This window comes from Danio aesculapii, chromosome 2, assembly GCF_903798145.1.
Source record: "Danio aesculapii chromosome 2, fDanAes4.1, whole genome shotgun sequence".
Lineage (NCBI taxonomy): Eukaryota > Metazoa > Chordata > Actinopteri > Cypriniformes > Danionidae > Danio > Danio aesculapii.
Genome location: NC_079436.1, coordinates 41,892,057 through 41,920,030, shown reverse-complemented (window position 1 = coordinate 41,920,030; position 27,974 = coordinate 41,892,057). Strand labels below are relative to the sequence as shown.

At 34.6% G+C, this 27,974-nt stretch overlaps 2 protein-coding genes across 2 annotated transcripts; both read right to left on the bottom strand.

The window, feature by feature from the left end:
• Positions 1–105: 105 nt before the first annotated feature.
• On the bottom strand, positions 106–14,019 carry tmem71 (transmembrane protein 71). Its single transcript, XM_056479606.1, has 10 exons — positions 13,916–14,019; positions 10,301–10,353; positions 10,154–10,202; positions 8,681–8,890; positions 6,764–6,951; positions 6,215–6,403; positions 6,074–6,140; positions 5,688–5,746; positions 5,450–5,499; positions 106–2,662 (listed from the first exon to the last, which is right to left on the bottom strand). The coding sequence occupies exons 2-10, from the start codon at positions 10,329–10,331 to the stop codon at positions 2,639–2,641; spliced, it is 867 nt and encodes a 288-aa protein (XP_056335581.1). The 5' UTR covers positions 10,332–10,353; positions 13,916–14,019; the 3' UTR covers positions 106–2,638.
• A 1,085-nt stretch (positions 14,020–15,104) lies between these two features.
• ift57 (intraflagellar transport 57 homolog (Chlamydomonas)) lies at positions 15,105–27,589 on the bottom strand. Its single transcript, XM_056467748.1, has 11 exons — positions 27,280–27,589; positions 25,816–25,990; positions 25,599–25,717; positions 24,284–24,374; positions 21,128–21,196; positions 20,833–20,952; positions 20,674–20,745; positions 20,197–20,328; positions 20,034–20,096; positions 16,906–16,972; positions 15,105–16,808 (listed from the first exon to the last, which is right to left on the bottom strand). The coding sequence occupies exons 1-11, from the start codon at positions 27,414–27,416 to the stop codon at positions 16,630–16,632; spliced, it is 1,224 nt and encodes a 407-aa protein (XP_056323723.1). The 5' UTR covers positions 27,417–27,589; the 3' UTR covers positions 15,105–16,629.
• Between the last annotated feature and the right edge of the window lie 385 nt (positions 27,590–27,974).

The window sequence follows — 27,974 nt, the reverse complement described above, 5'->3', positions numbered from 1 at the left end:
AATAATCTTAAAAAAAAAACACATACGTTTTATGGCCAATCCCTGCTACTTTCTAGCATGGCTAATTATTTTTTGTGCAAATTTTATAAATGCGTTTCCTTTAAGATGATATTTACAGTGTGTATATGAACACATCATTTTCACATTTCACTTTTACATGCAGTGGAATAATAAACATAACAGTAACTAAAGATTTCAATTTTTACAGTAATCTTTAGTTTTGTTGTGATCGTTAAATACAGTAACGTGATCGCTGTAGTAATCAAAGCTTAAAGGCAGGGTGATAGTCAACATTTAAAACCCTTTTCATTAAAGGATTACTATAAGTGAACACATGAGACCAGTGAAATATAAACTTGCTGCTACAACAACTGGAAATATGCACTTTTGTACTTATTGGCGTGAAACTACAGCCAATCATAAGCTCTTAATCAATGATTTAAAGTCATCATATTATAATCTTCTTGGCTTTTAACCCTGTACCCAGTGATATTTGAATCATCTAATTTGCAAGACAACAATAAATAAAAAATACACATCTTTTGTTCTCTGTTTTGTCTTTAAAAGACAATCCTGTCTATGTTTGGATATATTAGATTAACTGCTCATCTCCCACACATGATAACAATAGTAATTATTACTATAAATATAGCTGCAAGCAGCAGTTACAGGACCGGGCACAGCTACAAAAACACTATAGAAATCTGACTGGACATTCTTGGTCCAAAAATAGAATGATATTGTTTATAATAAATGGTCAGTAATAAATTTGGTAATAAATGAAGCTTTCAGACATTTTTTTAGGAATTGAACTGTGCTTGGCCCTGAATAACTATTAATTTAACTGTCTTTCAAAACACTTTACAGTAAATATTGACTATTTTTAGAGCAATAATCATTCAGTCCTGAACTTGAATATTTCATTGCCTCTGGCCACATAATAAACACTAAAGACAATGCAATTCATACAAACACATGATAAATGCATTTAAATGATTGACTTTTTCACCTTGGCTTGGTTTCAAACATGTCTGCCTTCAGATATGTAGGCATAAATGTTACGGTTTAAATATTCCCACTTTTAACTTCATAATATCCTTTACTTTGCTTTTGTTTTCTGACAAAATGTCTTTGTTCTCTTCAAAACTGAGCTGCCTTTAAAATCTCCACCGTTTCAGAACGGAGCCATTCCCTCCAGAGGATACAACGCATTTTACAGACACCGCTTTCTACTCACAGTTTACTCTTAATGTTCTGTGAGAGCTGCATCCTAGTATAATATGACAAAATTACACAAATATTAAACAGTAAATCCAGAACATGTTCTCCTTTGGCAACACTAACTCCCTGCAGATAGGGTTTAATGCTCTTAACCTAGAGAAGTTCCCTGTTAAAGAGCTTTACAGTAAGTGCAATATTTTTTTAACAATAAATCTAATTATTGCGCTCCTATATAGTAGCAGTAGACATGGGCCGGTATAAGATTCTGACGATATGATAACCTTGGATATAAATATCATGGTTTCACTGTATTGTGATTACTGCTCTAAAATATATTCTTTTTTTAATGTCTGGGTAAAAAACAAAACCTTTTCCCCCTTTGTACACAATATATTTTAATTTGAGAAACATTTAAAGTATTTTGGAGCAGTAAACATGTCAGGCTAAATAATTCAAACAAATCGTTGACTTCTGCTGTCTTCATTAGTTTCAAAAACCCTGATTTCTTTACGATTTAAACAGCATCTTTGGAGATCTTTTCTGCTGAAGATACTGCTGTCCTAAAAAACTACAAAAAATTTAAATAAAAAATCTTATGCATACCTTAGGAACAGTAAAGCAGAAAAATTTGACGGATTTAAAACCTTGACTTTTCCAAACCGCAGTATACCTTAAACATGGTTATCAGCCCATGACTAATTAGCAGCACTGTGTGCTTAACTTTTGAGCCCTCTCGAGTCACACAGATGTGTCTTTAACCCTGGCTAATGGAAATGAGTCTCCTGTTTTGTATAACAAAGGCACTTCACAAATGCACAAAGCTAAGCTGGCACTTCTTTTGCTTCCATGTCTCAAAATGTACAAATTTTCTGCAAAGCTATTATATTAAACAGGCTGTTGCAGCAAAACCTTTTATAGACGAGTAATGTCATACACTAAAGTTTCATTAAAGAGCCCAACCAAGCCAAGTTGAGGGATTTACAAACACGACTGACACATTTGCTACGTTCTGTCCTGCAGGGCATCTCCACCGACTCCCAGAGAATCCTTCATTATTTGTTTAGGAAAAATCCTCCATTTCTTAAACTTTCACTAATAGTTCAGCACTTATATGTTCATCCATTTTGTTTTTTGGATAAAAGTATGCTTAATTTATCATGTCAATTTTCTCCTGTGACAGTTATTCGCCATCACTAATCCTGTTTTACTTAATAATTCTATAATCATTACAATCAGAACTCTTTAGCTGATCAGTGAAAACAGTCCTACAAAACCTGGACTAATATTTAATGCTGATGCAGGATGTGTGTCCACACACACTCACGTCCTCCGGTCTCCTTAGGTCAGATTTCACACAGATGTATCTTGTGTGCACAGTATGTATGTACACAGTATGTTTGTGTGCGTTTGTTCCTCCTCACTCATTCCTGGAGGTGATGTCCTGAAGCAGAGACACAAAATGGATGCCATTCAGATTTTGAGCATTGACAACCAATTAAAATCTAACATTGATTTAAAGCGCTCCAGTATTTGAAGTGTCAGGAAATACATGACTGGTTGTGTTTCTGCAAAACCTGGTATATTTATATACACTTTTTATGAAGCGTCCACAAGATGGCGCTGTTTGTCATGTTTACCAACAACAAAGCACACTTAAATGCATAGTTCACCCAAAACTGAAAAGTTTCTTTTGTCTGTTGAACATAAAAGAAGATATTTAAAAAAATTATAAAAACTACTAACCATTGACTTCCATATTGTTGTTTTTCCTACTACGGTAGCCAATTTTAACAGCATACGTCTCAAACTGGATTCCTGGAGGGCCGCAGCTCTGCACAGTTTTGCTCCAACCCTAATCAAACACAGCTGATCCAACTAATCAAGGTGTTCAAGACTACTATAGACTATTAAGCAGGTGTGAATTAAGCTACGGTCACACCGGGCTTTGTGTGTGCGAAATTCTATCGTGCGGCGCTGCGAAAAGGGGCGGGATTAAACAAGCTTATTAGACATTTAAAAAAGCGAGCGATTGCTCCATGTTTTACATTTTGCCCAGAGAGGTCGTGTTTTCATCCTAGATTGGTCTCACGCAGTCAAATGATGCGATTTCACAGGTCAGAGTTCACCAAGCTTGAACTTTGCACCGCAGCAACCTGCGAAACTTAACGCATGAGACCGCGTTTCCGGTCTGACGCATTCGCGTGCGTATGAATGGGAGTCTATGGGAAGAAATGTCAAGTGTGACCGCAGCTTAAGAGGTGGTTGGAGCTAAACTGTGCAGAGCTGTGGCCCTCCAGGAATTAAGTTTGAGACCATTGGCTTACAGGTTTTTAACATTTTCCAAAATATCTTCTTTTGTGTTCAACAGAAGAAAGAAACTAACAAATGTTTGAAACTACTTGGGGGAAAGTAAATAGTGAGTATTTTTTTATTTCTGGTTGAGCGATCCATTTAATGTAACCAAATGATAACAAAAAAAAAAATCAATCGATTTTTTGTCTAACTATGTTTCACAGCACTTGTACAAATGACCATATGGAGATGTTAAGAAAACGTTCTGTGTTTGCTGGGGTTATTTGACTTATTTGTCGATAACCTGCCACATAATCATAATTTGTGAGAATAAAGACCAAAAGTTTTCTTCCTAATGTTCATTTCACCAAGGAACTGCGATGAAATAAGCTTATTCCAGCTCCATTTCTAACCGACTAAATTTATTGATTATTTAAAGTGTATGTGCATAAGAAAATACTTGTTTTGATTATGATGTAATATATTTAGTTTGAGGAATTGTATGATATTCTGTTTGAAATACAGAAATCAAATCAAATCAAACTGCGACAATAAGTATGTAGCAGTACATTCTGTGGTTTTGCAGAAACATAGCCAGAGTTGTGTATTTCCAATGAGCCTGGGTTGCCAAATCATCAGCACACATACTTACGGCCCGTTTCCACTGAGTGGTATGGTACGGTTCGGTTCGGTATGCTTTTATGGCCGTTTCCACTGTCAAAAGACGTACCGAACCGAACCGAACCGTACCGTACCACTTTTCAGGCACCCTTCCAAAAGGGTACCGAACACTTTTACCGAACACACGCTATTGGTTTACAGAGATACATCATTCACATATGCAACAAGCCAGAATGAAAACAAAAAACCCGCCATGTTTAAAATACACAGCCGAGAGATTACAGCAGAATGATATATACATATAACAAGCCATGGTCCACCCGGGCTCAAACAAACCTTGTCGTCATCTTGATGAACAGCCACAAAGCCAAAAAGAAGAGCAGATTCACCCTGTGCCCTGTAGTTTTTACGAGCCAGTCTGGAGTGCGAGCGGTTTAGCTCTTGCTTGCGCTCGCAGCGTGTCTATATCTGAAATAACAAACTTCTTGAGCTGATGATAATAACCTGCGCTTGATGCTTTTGAAACCCGATCCTGTCAGACACTGACAAACGCGAGAGTGAAGCGCGGAAAAAACAAAGGAGAAGCCGGAAAAAAAGCGCACATTATTTTTCAGTAAACATGAACAAAATGCCTTGTTTAACTATTATTGTTATTATCACCTTTTGGACTATTATGAACTCAGAATGATGGAATTGTTATCTAACAGAGGCTACATGTGCTGCTGAAGATTACAGACACAGATGAGAGGTTTGCACTGACTGTAGGCTATATTTTGTGTTGTTTTTGAACCTAAATAAAGACTAAATGTATGCTGTGTGTAGTTCTTCTGTAGTTGGTAACATATCCGAGACTGTAAGGGTCTGTATGTGTTCATATACAGTATGTTGCATTTATTTATTTATTTAATATAATTACAGACGTTACAGTAGGCTATTTTGCACTGTCATTGATCTGCAGTTATAATCAACTCATGTTCATTGAAAAGTTAGTAATAAACATTTCTACAGAAGTGTTTATGTGGGTAAAGCGTCTGTTTTGTGAGAAGTGCTTCTCATATGATATGTGAGCGACCCCTACAGCTTTATTGTAGACATTTCCTCGAGCGAAAATGACGTCGACTGAAACTTTCTGTCATACACCACATCCACCAAAAGGATACCTTTGGTAGTGGAAACGCAAGCCTGATAAAGGTGACCCGTACTGGCCTGTACCAGTCAGTGGAAACGAGCCATTATGTTCTCATTCTATGGTGTGAAGGCTAATATAGTTTTGTTTGCTGTGAAAAAAGCCTTTAATCTGTAATCAGATTCTCACCTCAGTCTTTGCTCTCCTCCAGCGCACTGAAGAACCATGTTTAGACACACCTGAGAAAACAGAGGCAATGACTTTCACGTATTTTACCCTCCAAAAATTACGAAATGAAGTGATTATGAACTGTATGAATAAACTTTTTTTTTAAATCATCACTATATATTTTTTAATCAAGAATATGTCTGACTACAGAAGTATAAATTTGACTGAGCTGGCTATTTAACTTGATTTCTTTACTCACAAATTGAAGAGAGCAGAACCACAAATGCCATGGCTGCAGAAACACCTCCCAGCAGCCACCTGTGCACATTATGACATCATTAACCTATGTGAGGTAAAGCTCCACCCACTTACAAACAAAATAAATGTTCACACACATTGGGGTTTCATGTTTTATGGGGACTTCCCATAGACACATAGTACAGACTGTAGATTTTATCCCTCAATTTTATCCCTACTATTAAACCCAACCCTCTCAGGAAACATTCTGCAGTTCTACATTTTTAAAATACTTCACTATAAATCTTTTTTTTTTAATTACTTGTATTGCTATACTTCTGGGGACATTTGACCCCCACAACATCACAAATACTAAAACCACCCACACACACACAAACTTTTTATTACCCGGATGAGATGGCGATGCAGAGGCACAGAGTGAGGATGAGGAGAAGGACTTTCATGAGCACATTTTCTGAAACACAATCAAAATTAATAATCATTTCCATGTTCATTCAAATCTCACAACAAGCAAGGGTTTTTTCTCACCTGATGAAGTTTTGCTGGATGAGCCGTAACTATCGAGGTGGCACACAGATGGAGGCGGGACATCCAGGAGGCCGCTCACTGATTGGCTGAACTGTTCGTGGGTGGAGCATGAATCACACTGAGGCTCCTCCTCCTCAAGCTGAGTCTGAGGAGGCAGTTTATCAGGCGAGGAAACAGGATCTATAGGATCTTTCAAGAAAAACAGATGTTTACAAAATTAAACAACTATTTTGGTCACACTACAATAAGGCTTCATTAGTTGAAGTATTTACTAACATGAACTAATTATGAGCAATACAAGTACAGCATTTATTAATCATAGTTTAACATTCACTAATGCATAGATCCAAATGCATGCTTGTTAACATAAGCTAATGCATCGTGAGTTATCGATGAAACAACTGTATTTTCTTTAACTAATATGAACAAATACTGTATTAAATGCATTGTTCGTTGTTTGTTCATGTTAATAAATGCATTAACTAATACAACCTTTTTGTAAAGTGTTACCAGTATTTTAAACAAGTTGTTTTGAACTATGAAACTAACCATAGGTGAAGCTGATGGGTGTTTCTTTCTCATAACTGTGGTAAAACTCCTCCCATGAAGACTGGATGTGTGTGATTGGCCCAGATCTTCTAAAAACACTTCCTTCCAGCCAGGATTGGCACGACTGGCTCATGTCACTCAGAAGGCTGGCCAGTGATCTTTTTGCTCGCCGCTTTCGTCTAAATATGCTAACACACACAAACAAAAAGGTGTTATTTGATATGAAGATGCTGCTCAACCGCTAGAGACACTTTTATCACCCTTAAAGGGACAGTTCACCAAAAAATATGAATTTTGCCATCATTTAATAATAAATAAATAATGCATTTTATTTTCTAATGTGCTTTTTTCAACTCAAAGCACTAATTTACTCACTCAAAACCTATTTGAGTTTCTTCTGTTGAACACAAAAGAAGATATTTAGATGAACTTCTAGATTTAGATGACTTCTGTAGTCACTTTTGTTCCTACTGTGGATGTCGATCAATGGTATTGCATCAACCAGCATACTTCAAAATGTCTTCTTTTGGTTTAACAGACTTTCTTCATAAATGTTTAAAACCCCACGAGGGAGGATAAATGATGAGGTAATTATCATTTTAGGTGAACTGTCCCTTTAAATGTGTTATTAGGTAGGCATTAGTTTATAAAAAAAAACTTTTAGTTTCTATGAAAATTGCACCAAAAAACACCATAAAAAACACTTTTTGATTCATTGAGTTTTGAATCAGTTCAGAAAAAACTGAAATATTTTTGCAGGTTTAATTATAAAGTTTTAAAAAATGATTAAACTTTCAAAGTTTAAAAAAAGTATGTGGCTTTTGTTGGTGTCAATGGCGTAGTGGTTACAACTGCGAATACCACCTCATGGTCCTAAGCCAATCCTTCCTCTTTCTCTACTTTCCTGTCAATACCCTGTACTGCCCTATCTATTAAAGGTGAAAATCCAGAAAAGAATATTATAAAAAAAATGTATGTGCCTTTCAGTTATGTGTGCCTTTCCCTATTATTAGACATGTACAAATAATTTAAATGTCAAATATTACCATACATAGGCATAATAACAGATATATTTACTGCATTTTGTCATAATAAAAGCTGTGGCAGTTAAAATAGTTTTTTTTTTTAAACAAAAATGTGATTGTGGTAAATTTCAGTGTGTGTATTTTTTTATTAACAGACATGAATAAAATGTTTTAAAAATGAGATATTATCTTGCATATAAACTCTGTGACAAAAGTGTATACAATGTTCAAAATAATATATAAAAGCCATTCTCTGCGGTAATGTTAATTGTTCCAAAGCAGTTTTACAAAAAGTGTGCATTAATACATTACAATCATAATTGTTAATATTATAGCTGTCAAGTCATAGCTAATCTGCAATTACACAATATAATGTAGTTTATGAAAAAAAGGTGAAAATTATTCCATATTTTTGTAACTTTATTTTTGGTCACACTTTATTCAGATGGTCCCGTTTGTGGAATTTAAGTTACATTGCATCTACTTGCCAATTAATTCTCATTAGATTATAAGTAGACTGTTAGGTTGGGGTTGGGGTTAGGGTTAGTGTAAGTTGACATGTACTTACAAAAGTTCTTCTAGTCAGTTAAAAGTCTGTTGAAGGAGCAGTATCCACAGATATTAAGCAGACAGTCTACTAATACTCAAACGGACCATCAAAATCAAGTGTTACCTTGTTTTTCAGAGTGTTTATAAGAAAGTGTCTGGTGCATATAGAGGAAAGAGTGTTTTCGTCAATGTTTCATGCAAAAAAAAAAGATTCTCTACTGTCATAAGAAGGATTTGTGAATTCTAATACAGCCTCTTTATAAATATTTAGCCTTAAATCAAGTAAATCCATTCTCTCTGCGTAACACACATAACAACAAACTCAATGTGTCATGAAGCTCACCGGACAAGATTCTCCTTGTATGAGACGCTGGTGTGTGAGGGAGTCAGAGTAACGTTTCCCTCGTCATCAGTGTTGAAACTGTCCTCCGTCAGAACATAATAACCATTGGCTAATAGGCGGGGACTTCTGCGACATGCACACACTGAGCCTGTCAGCGGATTGGTAGAGAAACACTCGAAGGAGGAGTCAGAGAAGTGGGAGGAGTCCAAGCTGAAAGAGTGAAACAGGCGCATTTTTATAGATGAACAAACAAGATGTACAGTAAACATATACAATTGAAGTCAGAATTATTAGCCCTCCTGTATATTTCCTTGCACAAATTTCTGTCTAACAGAAAGATTTTTTCAACACACTTCTAAAAATTACAGTTTTAATAACTGATTTCTTTTATCTTTGTCATGTTGACAGTACATAATGTTTTACAGCAGGTTTTTTGCAGGTTTCATCAAGTCAAATTTAAGACTTTGAGGACCCTTTTAAGTCCATCATGAATGAAATTTTAGACTTTTATAGAGCTAAACACTAAAGATTTTTTCTAATGGCCAAGATGTTTTTTTTGCTTGACACAACAGCAAAAAATCAAACGTAGTTATTTCTTAACCACATATTTTAATGTTTCAAAACAAGAAAACTAGTTGTATATACATTTTTTCAACATAATGTACCTTTCTTTTATTTAACATTGTTAGAAATATACTTATTATGGACACAATTTCATGAGCGATTATATATTATATATATATATATGTATGTATGTATGTATGTATGTATGTATGTATGTATGTATGTATGTATGTATGTATAATATATGTATGTCGGCTTTTTGTCCAAATGGATTGAGTATAACTCGTTTTCAACATAATGCATTTCTGTTAAAAAAAAAAAAACTTGCCTATTCCATGTCTATATATAAATATTATGTCTGCTCCCCCTTCTGTAATTAGCTTTTGTATAAATGGAAGATCATGTAAAGAGAAATATTGCTCTGTTATTCTCATGAGGAATTGAGAAGTGGGTAATTGTTTATTATTATTCTTTCCCTGATTAGTGAATTAAAATTGGACACTTTGCTGTAAAAATGTCATATTCAATTGAAGTCAGAATTTTTAGCCCACCTTTGAATTTTGTTTCCTTTTTTTAATATTTCCCAAATGATATTTAACAGAGCACGGAAATTTTCACAGTATGTCTGATATTTTTTTCTTCTATAGAAAGTCTTATTTGTTTTATTTCTGCTAGAATAAAAGCAGTTTTAAATTTTTTTAAAAACCATTTTAAGGTCAAAATTATTAGCCCCTTTAAGCAAAATTTTTAAGAAAAATGTCTTGCTCTGTTAAACATCACTTGGGAAATATTTTTAAAAGAAATAGAAATTCAGAAGAACTTTAACTCTATATATTATACAAAACTTAGAGAAAATAACTAGGAGGAAGTTCTAAAAATATCATGCGCTGTTCATCAGCATGTCTGTACCTGTGACAAATGTATTCAGCCTCCTGCCTCCTGGTCTTAACTGGAGAACCTGTTACGAAAAGTACAAGCATTACTGTAGAGTCTTATCTAAGAATGTGTAAGATAGAGAAAGAATGAGAGAGGGATGTGATATGAGGGCGCACATACTTGTAACCGCTCCTTTAAAGAAGAAAGCCATAGCTCTCACACTGCTGCCAAACCTGCAAGACACACAATAACATTTTGCTCAGATAAATGGAGAGTATGCAATCATTCAAACGCTCGTACATCTTTTTTGCTCATGTAAAATGAGTTTTGATAATACTTGTTTGTTTGCATTAGATATTCCTTCATTTATTAATTTTCCTTCAGCTTAGTCTCTTTATTCATCTGGAGTCACCAAAGCGGAATGAACCGCCAACCTATCCAGCACATGTTTTATGTAGCGGATGCCCTCCACACAGAAATGCCAACTGATCCAGGACTCAAACCAGCGACCTTCTTGCTGTGAGGCGACAGTGCTAACCATTGAGCCACCATGTCACCTGCATTAGATATGCATTAGCTAATATGATCTCAAATGAGCCATAATTTCACAACATTTAAGTGTTTGGAAAAAATACAGTGGTTCGTGTTAGTCGACGTTGCTTTGTTGCATGTTGACAAACACAAATCAAAATTTTAATTTGTGCTACATTTAAAATTGTTTTACATTAATTTTGTGAATGTTAAAATGAAATTTTGTGCATTTTCATTGTTAGTTTATGTTAACTAAAATAGTTAAGTAATGTTAACAAATTAAACAATATAGTATTTATTTATTTATAATATATTTTGAATGTTTTAGTTTTACTGTTATACTGGTTTTACATCTGGATCTTTTTTGTGTAAAGCCAATTAAAAAACAATTATTTATATTAAAGTCCTCTAATTTCTAAAACATTATAGTTATTAATGTTATTATTATTATACTTTTTACATTTTCATATTGATTTCTTAATTCAATGCACCGCATCATGTTTATTATCATGTTTTATTTTAATGTATATTTATTACTGTAGTTTTGATTTATTTTTTAATTTTACTTTTAAGGTTTAGAATATTTATAAAGTTTAAAAGTTTTATTTATAAGTCTGTGTATATTTATTGATTTATTTTTTAAGTTTTATGCTTCCAGATATGTTTATATTTAATGTTTTTAGACAACACTGTGCCACTGTTTTAACTTCAGATAAGAAAAAAGCAATATTTGGTGAAATAATCCTAATTCTCGATCACAGAAATTAAAATGCAACCAAAAAATATGGTGGGAAAACAATAAATAAAAGTAATAAACACATATGAATATAAAATATATGCATAAATATATATTTTTTTAAATAGGAAGGAATATCATCCCACTTTCATAGGATAAAACAAATAATTACATATTAACATATGTTAATATTACAAGTTCAAGTTCAATCTATTTCATTCATTCATTCCTTCTCCTTCGGCTTAATCCCTCTACTTATCAGGGGTCGCCACAATGGAATGAACCGCCAATTTATCCAGCATATGTTTTACACAATGGATGCTCTTCCGGCTGCAGCCCAGTACTGGAAAACATCCATATACACACATACACTACGGACAATTTAGTTTATTTAATTCACCTATAGCGCATGTCTTTGGACTGTGGGGGAAACCGGAGCACCCGGAGGAAACCCACGGCAACATGGAGAGAACATGCAAACTCCACACAGAAATGCCAACTGACCCAGCCAAGACTCGCACCCGGGACCTTTTTTCCTAACCACTGCTAACCACTGAGCCACCATACCAACCCTTTATTTATTTATAAAGCACATTTAAAAACAGGATCAAGACTGACCAAAATGCTGTACATAAGATGGAGTAAAACATAAAGACAACAGAATACATTTAAAAATAAAGCAATCGGCAAAACTGTTATAATATTAATATTAAAAAGCCAAAATAAACAGGTACATTTTTAAGAGTGATTTAAATATAGTCAGTGATAATGTCGTTCTAAACCAAACATTTTACTCAAACCTATACCTAATAATTCCAGCAGTTTCGTTCCATAGCCATATATATATATAAAGTAACTGTATATAATTAGCAATTAGACACTCAGTTAGACACTAATTTAGAAACTAAATTACAGGCATTCATTTGTGTGAAGGATATCTAAAGAAAATAGGTCAAATCAGAGGAAAGATCTTTTGTTTTTGTTTTTTTCTTCTTAGCTTGCATTCCTATTAATATTTATCCATTCGGTAGTAGCAGGAGTGTAAAATGAGGAGGGGTCTCTGTCAGGACTGAAGGAGTGGGATGGGGAGGGGGATTGGGGAGCCATGATGATCCAGATGGGGATGATGCTGGCAAAGTAGGAGGAGATCTACTGTACTTCCTGTTAACCACTTCCTGTCTGAAGGACAATCTGATTGGCTGCTCACAGTGTCATGAAATGTGTGTGTGTGTGGTTGTATCTGCTAGAGAAGCTGAGACCAACGGCAAAGAAAGAGGGATTACACACATACCCTCTCTCTCTCTCTCTCTCTCTCTCTCTCTCTCTCTCTCTCACACACACACACACACACAATGCAACTCATTTGTTTTCTCAAAGATCTTTTCCCAGAGTGATCACATGACTCTCCTCTGCTTTGCACTTTTTGTTTGTGTTTGAAAGTCCCCCAAACCCCCTTATTTCCTGTAATCTCTCTGAGCTAAAATTAAATGAGCAAAACATTATGAAAAGCACTTTTAGTATAAATAAAAACTGCAAATACAGAAAAACAAGAAATAGAGAAGCAGGAAGAAGGCTGCAACACCAAAACTCAATACGGAAATGTATGCCAACCACAAAACCACATACACACATGCACAGAAACACACCAACAACACAGAGGAGCTCTCAATACAAACATGAACAAAAGAAAATATGTATTTTGATGGCTTTCCTTCATTCTTATGTTCTTAATTATTTAATATTACTTCTTTATGTGATTGTAATTTATATCAAATGATTGAGGAGAAAATACATATTTTCCTATAAGCAGGCTGCAGAAACAGTTTGAGCATATTATTAATGATTGAGGATACAATAAGTGTATTATGTTTTATTTAGACGTTTTTATGACTTTCTAAGAATTATTTGATTGTTTATTGTTAATTAATCTTTAAATATGTTCCATTGTGAGATACTTAATATTTTGTGTACTTTTTATGAATAAAACGAAATCTTTCATAAATAGTGCATTATCATAAATAACATTAAAATAACAATAATGATAAAACTATTGATTTTGGAAGGATATCATATCAGCTAAATATATACTTGGACGAATATATATATATATATATATATATATATATATATATATATATATATATATATATTATATATATATATATATATATATATAAAGTGTATTTACAGGAAACCCGGTGACCTCGTTAGTTTGATGCTCTTAATTCTGTGTTCAGACGCTCCTCGACTAATTTGTTGCACGGCTCCATTACGAGAGACGCGAAACACAAATACACACACACATGTCGAGCGGTGAGTTTATATATGGTATAAGACATTTTAACCTATTATTAAATATACAACCTCGATGCATAACGATGACATAGAAAGTAATTGTGCTTAACCGTAATGCGCGACTAACATCCGGTTTCTTCTCAAAACATTCTTTAGCGCCGAATCTGTACAGCAACTACACAAAACAGACAAAAGCAGCGAGATTGAGAAATAAAGGGGAAAACAACACTTACCTAAAGCACGGAGAATGCGGATAGCGGTGCAGATCAAGTCTGTCCGCTCACCCTAAAACACTGACATGCGCGAAGCACCACGCCTACAGCTCAGACAGAAGAAAAGAGAGAGAGAGGGCGAGAGGGCGCTGCTCTGAAGGAAAAATGAAAATCTCTGAGGAATTTTTTGCATGTTTAGATTATGATCAGATGCATTTTAGACATTTAAACTTGTTCAAAGTCACACTAGCCAACAGAGACAAACACGCATTCAAATTAAACTGAAGATGAAAATCCTACTTACGTTATTCCAAATTGGCACGAACTCCTGTGGATCGCATTTTAAGAGATTTCGAAGAATGCTGGTATAATATTCAATTCAAATTTATTTGTTTAGCGCTTTCCCAATAAGTATTATTTTAAAGCAGCTTTACAAAAAGTGCCCATTTTTGCATTACAAGCCAAATCAAAAAGGTTAAGGTTATTATTTAACATAACTTATCCGTTACTAGTAACTTTAACTAGTAACTAATTACTAATAGCTTTTAACAGTTATTTAACAGAGTTATTTCATAAACATGGGTAACCTGCAGTTATATAGTATATAGGTGATGTCTATGTCTAGATGTTCAATAAAGTGTATTTGTGTATTAAGTGTATGTGTTGTCTTCAAAGTCCTCGGATGGTTGACATCGTCTCTTCTCAGGTCCTGTGTATTATACTGTATCATTCCAGACTTATGCTGCAAATGTGACATTAAATCACCCAGGATGAGTCTTTGCTCAAAGTTAAATGCTGCTCAGAGGTGGAAATAACGTATTTACAATGCAATTACAATTGTACATTTCAATGCTAGTGGCTGACAACAGGCTTAACCAAGTCTGGCTTTTATGCAACATGTTCTCAATGCATTTTGAGCAGGCATTTGTTATAAGCCTTAAAGAAAAAAAAAATACTAGTTATATTAAATTATTAAGCGTCATATCTGTCATAAAAAACAGATGATAATCAAAAATCCTGGTTAAAAGGTGGCATACAATTTATGATCTATTAGCATGTCATAATTTGTATTTCCGTCTGTTAACAAGGACTTTGAATCTCATAATTATGACTTTTTTTCTGAACGGGAATCCACTGTTTGTAAAATTGAACTTAATAGAATAATACAGAAGGCGAAATAAGTATTGAACACATCACCATTTTTCTCAGAAAACATATTTATAAAGGAGCTGTTGACTTGAAATTTTCCCCAGATGTTGATAGCAACCAAAGACATCCATATATATGCAAAGACAAATCTAATTAGCTTACATGTTAAATTACGTGTAATGAAATGACGCAGGGGGAAAAGTATTGAACACACGAAGAAAGGGAGGTGTAGAAAGGCAGTGAAAGCCCAGATAGCAGCTGAAATCTCTTAGTAGTTATTCAGCAATCCTCTGCACCCTTGTCACTGTAAATAAAATTTGCTGCTTCAGTCCAACATCTACATTATCAGGATGATGAAGATGAAACCAGGGTGGACATTTCAACAAGAAAATGATCCAAAACACAGCCAATGAAACACTCAAATGCTTTCAGAGAAAGAAAATCAAGCTGTAGAATGGCCCAGCCAATCATCTGATGTAAATCCAATAGAGAATACAAAATAAAGATCAGATTTGATAGACGAGACTCACAGAACTATCAAGATTTCTACACTCTGTTGAAATCTGTGAAACTCTTTCACCTGAGCAATGCATGTGACTTCATTCTCCATATGAGAGGCGTCTTTAAGCTGCCATCACCAAAAAATCCTTTTATATAAAGTGCTAAATACGTCTCAGCAGTTCAGAACTTTCTCCTTGTGTCATTTTATTGTTATTACACAGAACTCATGTTTCACATTTTGTTTTGTTTTGTTTTATTTCTATGTTTGTATTGTTTGGGTATTTACCCATTTAAATCTGGTTCAGTTCCATGTCAACAGCTCCTTTAGAAATATTAATCCCAGGAAAAAACATGACGTGTTCAATACTTATTTTCCCCGCTGCATCTTCTATAGTAAAAAAACTACAGGCTACACAGATTTACAGCAACATGAGAGGAAATGTAAATAATGAATCAACTCTTTATGCATACATTTCTGCTTTTGACCACTAGATATTAATGCTTATAACCTCAGAAGTACAAAGACTGATACAAACCCAGAATTTATCCCCTGATTTTTCTGTCTGTGTCAGATTGTTCATAATTTTGAATCACTATATCCAATCTTCATTTGAATAGTCTTACACCGCTAATCATCTGCTGCAAACTAGCACTCTTTATACAAGAGAAATCATGTAAATAATACAGCTCAAAATAGGATTAAGACAAAAAGTGCATTGTTCTCAGACTGAACACAGACTCAACAAATGTTTCCTCAGGATGTGGACTGATAAGTTGTGCAAATGAACTAATGCAGTCCTTAACAATCTCTCATATTTCTCTTGTTTCATGTGCGAGGGTGACATCATGAAAGAGTTACAACATGTGTGTGTGTAATGCTGAAATCATTCCACCAACACCCCACTCTCTCTCTCTGTGGACAGTTATGTAAGGTACAACTTTTACAAGTTTTACAAGTTTCTAATGAAAGTGTTCATTTTATTATTTAATGCTACATATTTTGTTATTTACACTTAAAAATACACATTAAAAACCTTTATAGAAAATCTAGCACACTCACACATCATCAGCAGCGAGTGTTCAACTCAATAAGCCTGCGCATTGGGCTCTAATAGATGTGTAGCGTGCATGTCTCGGGTCATGTTGTTTTTCTCTCTGAGTTTAGCTTGTAGTAGCGTGTGCTCCACCACCCCCATCCGAACATCCATCTGCTCAATCTCCTGCTTCAGCTTGGTTAAACTCTGACGGATCTTCACCACTGGCGCTGCAGCACAAAACACATTGACACGTGTGAAGTGGCGCAGACATAAACAAACCGCACCATCAGTGTTGTTGTGTGTGAGACTGTGGTTTTACTGTACCTCCATCTGACATGCTGCTGCCTTTCTCTTCCATTTCCTGTTTGACTTTGTCTAACTCCTCGCTGATCTGAAGCACAAAAATAATGAAGATTACAATTAGAAAATAAATCAAAAGTGTTTTTTTCACATTTAAAGCTCACTGCTTATGCTATTTGAAGTTATTCTAACAAGAGTTAAAACGAAATAAAAAGCATCCCTGAATCTCATTGCTCAATCACTTCAACTTTAAGTATGTAAATAAAGGTTTATTTATATAGCACCTTTCCCAGACATTGAGTCACAAAGTTATTTACAATAAAACAAAACAAGTATAAGAAAACATGTTGAAACAACTTAAAAATCCAAATACAGAGACACTAATACTGTTAATTAAAAGCTTGACCAAAAGATGCGTCTTTAAATGCTTTTTAAAAAGTTAATCTGATCCCAGAGTTATCAGAGTGCTATAGGGAGAGAGTTCCAGAGCCGTGGGGCCACCAACAGAAGGCACGGTCACCTTTAGTCTTAAGACGAGTTCTGGGAATGGCTAAAAGGTCTTTGCCAGAAGACCTCAGAGACCGGCTGCATGAGTGACTGCTTAAAAGATCTTGAATATACAGGGCTGCTTGACCATGTAGAGCTCTATATGTAATGACCAGAATCTTAAAATCTACTCTAAAACTAATAGGAAGCCAGTGAAGTGCCTTAAGCACAGGTGTAATGTGTGAGATTAGAAGATTTGTTCAGACAAGTGAAGATTTGTTCAGACAAGTGAACAGAACATTACAATAATCCAATCATCTCCACAAGCATCTCAATCTCTTCCTTTGACACAATATCTCTGATTTTTGCAATGTTCCTCAGTAAGCATGTCCGAAAAACAGACTTAATATGGCTATTTAAGCACAGAGCTCGATCAAAGATGACACCAAGATTTCTAATATCACTGCAATTTGAACATGACAATCCCTTAAAACTTGCCTGATCATTGGGGTGATGCTATCTGGAGCAAAAATTAACAGCTCTGAACTCTACAGGACAGATTAATTGCCAGGGCAGCTCTGAGTAATGATCTGTATCTTGGCATACAGCGCCTATACGTAAAAGAATTTGGACTGAATGCACAACCTGCAGTGAGAAAGCCTCTCATTACCAGAAATATTAAAAACACTAGACTACGCTTTGCTGAGGAGCATGTTGCGTGCATAGAAAACATGCTTACAGTTCAATTTAGAGATGAAAACAAGTTTAATATATTTGATTCAGATGGGAAACACTGTGATTGTTGTTATACTGGAGAAAGACTGGAGTGTGTCAAGAAGTAGAAGTAAATGGTTTGGTGGTGTTTTCTGCAGCAGGAGTGTATAGGAGTTTATTAAGCTACATGACAGTGAATGAAAATGTCCATCAGAAGCTTTTTCTGCAACATGTGGTTGTTTCTCTGCATTCAAGATTTAGGCTACCGTTACACAACAGTGTTTTCAAAATGGTCTGCACTTGTACATATCCAAGACAATAGCCGAAAGTGATGTATTATGTATGGCAGGCCAGTATTTAGAGTGGTCACTTGTTTGTAAACAGAATCTGTAGGGAAATGATGACCTTTTTGGAGCAGCTTGGCGCTGATGTTTATTAAGAATTAGCTGTGTGTTTATGATGAATCTCCACTGTTGGTTTTAATGTGAAGTAAATCCACACTTTGTAAACACTTGAGCAACAACAACACTACCACGTACTCTGACATTGTTGTGTAGGTTTGGTCACGTTTGCCTTTAATCAACACATTTCTAATGTTACTATACACAAGCATGAGGTCAGTGTTTTCAGAGTTGATTGTTTTGGGGGTTTACATGAACACAACAATGGTGGCGTTTTCAAAAATACCCAATTTGATTTCAAATGTATGCATTTTAAGTGCCTTAAGTGATTTTGCCATGTAAAGAAATGCAAAACACATTAAAAATTCTGGTTTGGGCTGAAACTTTTGTTGTGTTAATGACCCCTCAATTTCTATATGAAACAATGAGCACTGCACTGCAAAAAATGCTATTCTTACTTAACTTTTTTTGTCTTTTATTCTAGTCCAAATGTCTAAAAAATTCTTAAATCAAGAAGCATTTTCTAGGCAAGCAAAAATATTGTCTTGTTGTAAGAAATAATGTTATTATTATTAAAATATTATTAAGTGAGTTTTTCCTTAAAACAAGCTAAATAATCTGCCAATGATGTAAGCAAAATAATCTTATGTCAAAAGGAAAAAATAAGATTATTTTGCTTACATCATTGGCAGATTATTTAGCTTGTTTTAAGGAAAAACTCACTTAATTTGGCATATTATTTATTTTTTTAAAAATATTATTTTTTCCTTGTCTAGAAAATGCTTCTTGATTTAAGAATTCTTAGATATTTAGACTAGAAAAAAATAAAAATATAAGAAAAGCATTTTTTGAAGTGTCACACAGCAAAATGGGCATAGCAGTTATTTGAAGCTGAAAAAACTGACATAACGAAATGGCCTATCTAAGAGTCCTGAACTAAACCTGCTTGAAAATGTCTGAGGAAAAAAAACTTCCCAAACCTGACCTAACAACCTGTCACACATGTGAAATTGACCAACTGCAAGACACGAAGCTCCAACAAACCAATCAATTTCCTGATTGACAGAATCATGCTCTACTATAATTTTGATATGTCTGAGAATAAATTTCACTTGAATATTTGTCAATTTGATATTAAGGAAGAAAAAACTACTGCAATTTAAAAAATATGCTAGATAGTGCTGTTTTCAGACAGCACTTCAATTCAATTCAATTCAATTCACCTTTGTTTGTATAGCACTTTTACAATGTAGATTGTGCCATAGCAGCTTCACATAAAAGGTCATAGTAAACTGGAACAGTGTAGTTCAGTTTTTAGTGTTTAAGTTCAGTTCAGTTTAGCTCAGTTCAGTGTGGTTTAATAATCACTACTGAGAGTCCAAATACTGAAGAGCAAATCCAACGATGCGCAGCTCTACAGATCCCGAACCATGCAAGCCAGTGGCGACAGCAAAATGGGTATAGCAGTTATTTGAAGCTAAAAAAACAGACATAATGAAATGGCCTATCTAAGAGTCCTGATCTAAACCCGCTTGAAAATATCTGACTCACCTCAGCCAGAATCCTGGTTCTCTCTGTGACGCCTCCACTGGCCTGCTGATAAAGCTCCTTCACCTGCGAGACGAAAGCGTATGCATTTGACCACTCTGGTTTTTATATGCTTAAAGTAGAGGAGTAATAACCGCTTGCGTTTTTGATTGGTTGAGCTGTTTACCTTGTTGAGCTGTGATTGTGCTTGCCGGTATTCTGAAATAAGATGCTCAAGCTGAGTGTTGAGATATTTCTCACGACTGCTCACTTTCTCCAGAGTTTTGCTGATGTCCTCCCTCAGCTTAAACAGGCAACCCTGAAAACATACACACATAAACACCAGCGGTCATAATTAGTCAATATTTCAGTTTCTAAAATTGCTGTTTTTGTTTTGCTTTTGTGTTTGGCCTGAAATTTATTTGAGTAAAAAAAACAACAGTGATATCTTGGTGAATTAATACATTTAATAATATAATATAATATAATATAATATAATATAATATAATATAATATAATATAATATAATATAATATAATATAATATAATATAATATAATATAATATAATATAATATAATATAATATAATATTATATAATATAATATAATATAATATAATTACTCATTTGCAACAGTTTAAGCAAATCTTTGACTGATGGATGACCTTGGCATCTTGCAGGGATGTGTTGATGCCATCTTGATGCTGATGCATTTGATCAAGATGAATCCTCCAATCCTGAAACACGGTAATCTGTTACTCAGTCTTCAACCAATGAGAGTCTCTAACATTAATAAGGATCAAGCTACATCAACAAGCATCAACCTTATTGTCAGTGCGGATGGTGACTTTAAGCTGTGGAAGAACCCGCTCCACCTCCAGATTCCACTCGGCAGCATCAACATCTGACTCTAAAACCACTGCAGGCCTCGAACCACTGAGCTCCTAAAAACACACACTTCATCAGTTAGAGGGCACTTTACATATTATAAAACGTAGTATATTCATTTTCTTAGCTTGAGCTGATGCTGCTAACTTAGTATAGGAAATAATCCATTCAGTTTTGCATTATATCATTGTGTAAAGTGTATTTTTGTGTGTTTTTTTAAACAAGACTCACGCCATTGGTTCTGGTCTTTAGTGCATCTAAATCCAGTCCATCTTCTTCCTCATATTCCTCTTCCTCCTGCTGAAAATGCACATTTTAATGAGTGTGTCTGTGAGTCACTGTCACTCACTTTACACATGAGTCTGAGTGAGTGTGATTCAATGTCATGTCTTTCTCCATTTTACCTTAGTAGTGGGTAAAATATATATATATATATATATATATATATATATATATATATATATATATATATATATATATATATATATATATATATATATATATAAGCATTTATATGATGGTATTTTCTATTTTTGTAATGGGAACGTAATCACAATATAGACATTCTGACAAATTGTATTCCATTTGTCTGTTCTATTTTAATGGCCTTTGATGTAGAAAATACACAAAGTAAAAGTAAGGCATTATGTATACTAGAAGAATATTGATATTAATTGTTTTAATTGATCATTTTTTGCAATTAATAGGCTTTATTTTTCTTAGCAAATATGACTATCACACATTGGAATCATGATTTACAGCACACACAATTAAAATGTTCTAGTGAGTTTTTATATACCAAAAAATCTTGTCAGGCACATTCAGAACAGGACGCATTTAATGACATAATACAATGCTCTACTTAAGGAATAAATTGCTGCTTCAAAATACAGATTAATTCTCATTTCAAGCTTTTATACTTTGCCAGTGTTGTTCAAACCACTGGATTTTATCCAAGAACATTGTTATAATTAAAACTACAAAAAAATTGTGTGTGATCACTTAGTATTTTATATATTTTAAAAAGAAGAGATCTGTTACACTGACTACATTTACATGGACATCAGTAATCAAATTATTTGCGTTAATCTGAATGACAATAATATGATTAAGGCGTTTATATGAGTTACTTTTTATATGTCCATTTGTCATGTAAAGTGACGCTGACAAAGGAGTGCGGATCCAAATGCAGGTTTATTAAAAATAGTCAGGCAAGCAACGGTCAACACAGGGGGCAAACAGATGTATACATGCAATCCAGAGTCGTGGTCAGTAAACAGGGAGATGGTCAAAAGGCAGGAAGCAGACAACGTAAAGAAACAAAACAAAGCAAAGGTCTAACATGGAAAGACAAGGCAAGGCAAGGAAAATGCGTTGTAATATTCACAAACAGTATAACAAGACTCAGCAATGAGAATCTCTAAGAGAGCTGTATATAGAGTTGAAGTCAGAATTATTAGCCCCCCTGAATTATTAGCCCCCCCGTTTCTTTTTTCCCCTATTTCTGTTTAACGGAGAGAAGATGTTTTAAACACAATCTTGAACATAATAGTTTTAATAACTCATTTCTAATAACTGATTTATTTTATCTTTGCCATGATGACAGTAAATAATATTTGACTAGATATTTTTCAAGGCACTTCTATACAGCTTAAAGTGACATTTAAAGGCTTAACTAGGCTAATTAGGTAACTAGGCAGGTTAGGGTAATTAGGCAAGTTATTGTATAACAATGGTTTGTTCTGTAGACTATCGAAAAATATATAGCTGAAAGGGGCTAATAATTTTGTCCTTAAAATGTTTTTTAAAAAATTAAAAACTGCTTTTATTCTAGCCCAAATAAAACAAATAAGACTTTCTCCAAAAGAAAAAATATTATCAGACTTACAGTGAAAATGTCCTTGTTCTGCTAAACATCATTTAGGAATTATTTAAAAAAGAAAAAAAAAATCAAAGGGGGGCTAATACTGTATGTGTGGACTTCAACTGTATGTGTGGTGTAATCAGTCCATGAGCAGCATCAGCTGTGTGAGTGTAATCAATGGAGACTTGGAGCAGGTGTGTGTGTGTGTGTGTGTGTGTGTGTGTGTGTGTGTGTGTGTGTGTGTTGCATGACTGGATCTTGTAGTCCATATACCAGCAGATTTGTAGTTCTCCAACAATCTGCATGGGCTAGATCGCTGGTGACTGTGACACCTTTCATCATCCTGTTTTCTATGTTATAGCACATAATTCAATTAACATCACTGCGTCACCGCACTATCCACGTTTCCTGTGGAGTTTCATGTTATTTCAGGTGTTTCATTTTTATTTTGTTGACTTTAACTGTAGTTTAGCACTTTCACTTTCATTCAGGAATATTTCATGAATACCCCCCATGACAAACGAGATATTGGATGTGAGTATGAACTGCTGGAGAACTGTTGTTTTGGAATTTGATACCGCACACTGTATAGGAAAAAAACCTCTGCATTTCGTGATGCAGGTGTCTGGGGTTCTTCACTGACTTGGTAGGTGCAGAAAATAGTGTCAAACAGCCGTGTGTGTATGGATTATCCAGTCACAATATGAGTTGAAAACCCTACACGATGGTAATAGTTTGATTGCGGCGTTGTCTGTACTGCACTTCAATAATGCCACTAAAATCGGCGTAATCCACATGTCTTAATCTGATTTCTGTTTAGTTCGATTGTGATCTTAATTGGATGAATCAAAATGGCTGTTTACATGGTAGACTCTTAATCAGAGTATTGTCTTAATTGTATTAAAATTGGATTATTGGTGTCCATGTAAACGTACTCACTAATTGCTGATGGAATATTCTTTCAAGTATATTTTGAACTCTTAATTGTTATTGATCACAAATGATAAATACTAACATAATAACATAAATCCTGATCTAAGTTACTCAATCCATTCATTTATTCATTCATTTTCTTTTAGGCTTAGTCCCTTCATTAATCCGGGGTCGCCACAGCGGAATTAACCGCCAACTTATTGCGCACATGTTTTACGCAGCGGATGCCCTTCCAGCCACAACCCATCTCTGGGAAACATCCATACACACTCACTCAAACTCATACACTACGGACAATTTTCCCTTCCCGATACACCTGTACCGCATGTTTTTGGACTGTGGGGGAAACCGGAGCACCTGGAGGAAACCCATGCGAAAGCAGGGAGAACATGCAAACTCCACACAGAAACGCCAACTGACCCAGCCAGACTCGAACCAGCGACCTTCTCGCTGTGAGGCGACAGCACTACCTACTGTGCCACTGCGTTGCCTTACTCAATTCAATGTACAATAAAAACAATTCTAACAGTGAAGCTTGACAGACATCAAATATACCTCAAGCTGATTTCTTTTAATTAAGAGTGACTTACTGTCATCTCCTCCTCCACTTTACTGAGTGTGAGTTCAGCATCATCTTCCTGCACACACTCATCCTCCACCTCCACTGATGGGTACAGTGGCCTGACAGAGAATACAAGCTTTAGATGTGTTTGTATACAGTAAGAACAGAAAGTTAGACAATCTGTGGTTCTAAAAGATTTCTGTGCCCCCTAAACCACCACAGAAAATTATCTCAACCTGTTGTCAGCGCATAGGTGTGGTTTACTTCTTGTCACTTCTTGCAATTATTTTTTTATTGGATAGCCATCTGACTGTGAAATGGGTCGAAACGCATTTAGGACAGATATAAATCCAATCACACATAACCACTTCAGGAGGTGGTCTGGGATGCACTCCAGATGAAACCGGACCAGTCTAAATGCATATGGTTGTTAAAGCCACATACGTACATATTGCTTTCTTTTAGCCTACAGTGACAGTGATTAAGGAGCTGGTTGTGCGATTATGATGATGTTTCAGACACAAAGCCTCCTGGAGCCTACATATAAAATCATTTGTAGCCCGAATCAAAAATATAGAATCAATTTCTGTAAAAACTAATACTATTTAAAAATAATAAGATATATCTGATGCTTTAGTCAACATAAACTAGATAAATTTGTATATAGAGCAGATTTGAAGATCTCCAAAAAAAATCATATACATTTAGTGAAGATGCATTTATGTGGTCAAATGTAAATGGCACCATTTGAACAAATCAGATAGCTATGCAGTCAGCAAAAACCCATTAAGTGACCAAGTATAAATTATCCTTATAAACTATATATAACATCGTTTTCTATCATATTATGTATAGTGAAAGATTTTTTTACATAATTAAATATTATGTAATATACACTAAAATATAATATCATCATAATAATGTAATGCTGCATAATAATATTATAAAATAAAATATCCACCACCCCAATCATGGAGCAGTCCAGCAGTCAAATTTATGAATATATATATATATATATATATATATATATATATATATATATATATATATATATATATATATATATATATATATATATATATATATATATATATATATATACTATTTATTATTGTAAATTCATTTTACAAAATCTAATCATTTAAAATGTAAAGATTGCATTAACATAAATCATTAAAAAAGAACATTGAGTAATATTACAAATATAAAAATTAAAAAATTTAAATTAAATAAACGTAGAAAGGGTGCATCAGGACTTGGGCCCCATGGCTGAAGTTGCCTAGGATCCCCAATTCGCTAAATCCGCCCCTGCCTCTAGTTTGTGCTGTTAAATATATGTGTACCTGTTCCAGGCGAAACCTTTACTCTTTAGTGCCTTTTCTACCAGCTGGTCTAGAACATAACAGACGTGCTCTCCAGACCCAGTCTTCAGCTTAGATGGGGGGAAATCAACCTGGCCACCCTACAAATCACATACACATAATAATCATAAACCTAAATGCATACACACACACACACACACACACATTTGTGAGGGTGTCATCAGTGTTATCGCCTTACCAGGATTCGAAGTTCAGACAAGATGTTGGAGACTGTGGCGTTGGGGTCGTCATACTCTTGTGGTGTGTCGAATGGTCGCCCGCATAATGTAATCAACCAGGCAGCAATTACACTGAACATATAGAACTGCTCACCAGGATTTGACAACACATGAGGGCTGGAGACAAAATAATGCCTGAAAAATACAGAGTATGTACATTAAGGCAATAGTTGAGTCATTATTTACAGTGCTCAGCATATACAAGTACACCCCTCACAAATCTCTCTTTTAAATTAATATTTTTAATAGGAAGCTATAAAATATTATATTTGTGCATATACATTAGATTAGTCAGTACTGAAGCCAAATCTGGAGCTTATCTAACAAAATAAAACTAGTACATATACATATATATATATATATATATATATATATATATATATATATATATATATATATATATATATATATATATACATATATACATATATATATATATATATATATATATATATATATATATATATATATATTCATTTTCAAAATGGGATGTACTCACTGAGCACTGTACTCACTCTGATGTTCTGGGTTTATTTACTTTTTCTGTTGTCTATGTTTTAACACGCAGTCTTTGATGTCAACATTTTGAAGCCAAACTGTTCAAATGTATAATATTCTGGTATGCTAGAGATCTTTGTTCCTCTTCAGAATACAACATAAGATATTTTAGATTAAATCAGAGAGCTCTCTCATCTTCCATAGACAGCCAGAAAAATAACAAAAAACATCCTCAAAACAGACATATTCCTCCAGTGGTTCAATCAGAATTTGATCAATCTGCGAGAGATACTTTTGTCTGCACAACAAATAAAAATAGCAACTTTATTCAACAGTTTCTTCTCATGGGAGTCAGTTACGTTATGTTTCTCAACAAACAGCTATTTCTGTTCTAATCTAGTGTTAAACTTATATTAAATTAAGGGTCTTAAAACGTTTGAACACAAAATAAGATATGAATTTTTTTGGAAAGCAACAGCCACTGACCGATATTTTTGGCAATATGTCTCCCACATTCTTCAAACTAACTGTTTTGTCTGTGTTCAAGAGAAGAAAAACTCAAACAGGTTTGGAACAAGTAGAGAATGAGTAAATGATGACAGACTTTTCATTTTTTGGGTCATATATCCTATTATGATAATATATGATAAGTGGATTTTACTATAAACTGATGGTTAAAAAGTAACTCTATCTAGTTTGCAACGTTCATTTTCTAAAATGTTCCATATTATTAAAGTCAATGGGGACCAAAAACTATTCGTTTACCAACATTGTTCAAAATGTTCTCCTTTATGTTAAACTACAGAAAAAACTCATCCAGGTTTGGAACACCCGGGGTTAAATAAATGGTGAGAGGGAGATATCATTTTAACTGTAATGCTACTCGGATAAAATGCTTTCTAATCCACATTCTGAGTCTCTCTTACCTGGACAGAGGTTTGATGTTGTGTTTGTCGAGAACGTGCTGCTCATAATCCAGAACCTTGAGTTTATCCAGCAGATCCTCCATCAACACGAACATCTGATAGACAGAGCCCGGACCGCGCTCTTCCTCCTCCGCCATCCCTCTCTCCTTCTCTTTTCACATTCAACACGCTTTACTCGCAGGGGGAAATTGGTTTAAAGCTTTAATAAACACGAATACAGACAAATAGACACACGGTTATTCTGCAGCAGGATTCGGGATGTTGTAGTTACTGTCGTCAGGAATGACGTCACACACAGCGACGGCCATGACAGCAAATAAAGTAAAAGTATCTGCTGAACAGTCATGGATAATAAACAAAGAGCAATATAGAAACAATAAATGATTATGTATAATTATTGAATAGAAAAGAAGCAGCGAGACGAAATTTGATTTTGGCTAAGAGTTTTGTACTGTGTGTAGTCTGGCAGTGCTGCCACACGCTGGAGCGGAGAAGAAACGACTCCACAGACAAATGGAAAAGGTTTGTTGTTTTTCTTGCTAGTTCTTTGATAATCTGATTTCTAAAATAATGAATAATAATTCGTGTGAATGTCTGTGAACAAGAAGAATAGAAAAGAAATAATCATCATCAGTACCACCCTCACAAAATTCAAACCATAGTTGCCAATAGGCCTAGCCATGGTTAGTTACAGT

Bases quoted from the DNA above. Each gene is read 5' to 3' on its own strand.
- ift57 (XM_056467748.1), bottom strand. From the start codon at position 27,416: ATGGCGGAGGAGGAAGAGCGCGGTCCGGGCTCTGTCTATCAGATGTTC. The intron at 20,746-20,832 runs GTTGATGCTTGT...ACCGTGTTTCAG, and splicing joins CCATCCGCACTGACAATAAG to GATTGGAGGATTCATCTTGA. The intron at 20,329-20,673 runs GTCATCCATCAG...GTATGTTTTCAG, and splicing joins CATCCCTGCAAGATGCCAAG to GGTTGCCTGTTTAAGCTGAG.
- tmem71 (XM_056479606.1), bottom strand. From the start codon at position 10,331: ATGGCTTTCTTCTTTAAAGGAGCGGTTACAA. The intron at 6,952-8,680 runs GTGAGCTTCATG...TGTGTGTGTTAG, and splicing joins TACAAGGAGAATCTTGTCCG to CATATTTAGACGAAAGCGGC. The intron at 6,141-6,214 runs GTGAGAAAAAAC...ATTGTGTTTCAG, and splicing joins ATCCAGCAAAACTTCATCAG to AAAATGTGCTCATGAAAGTC.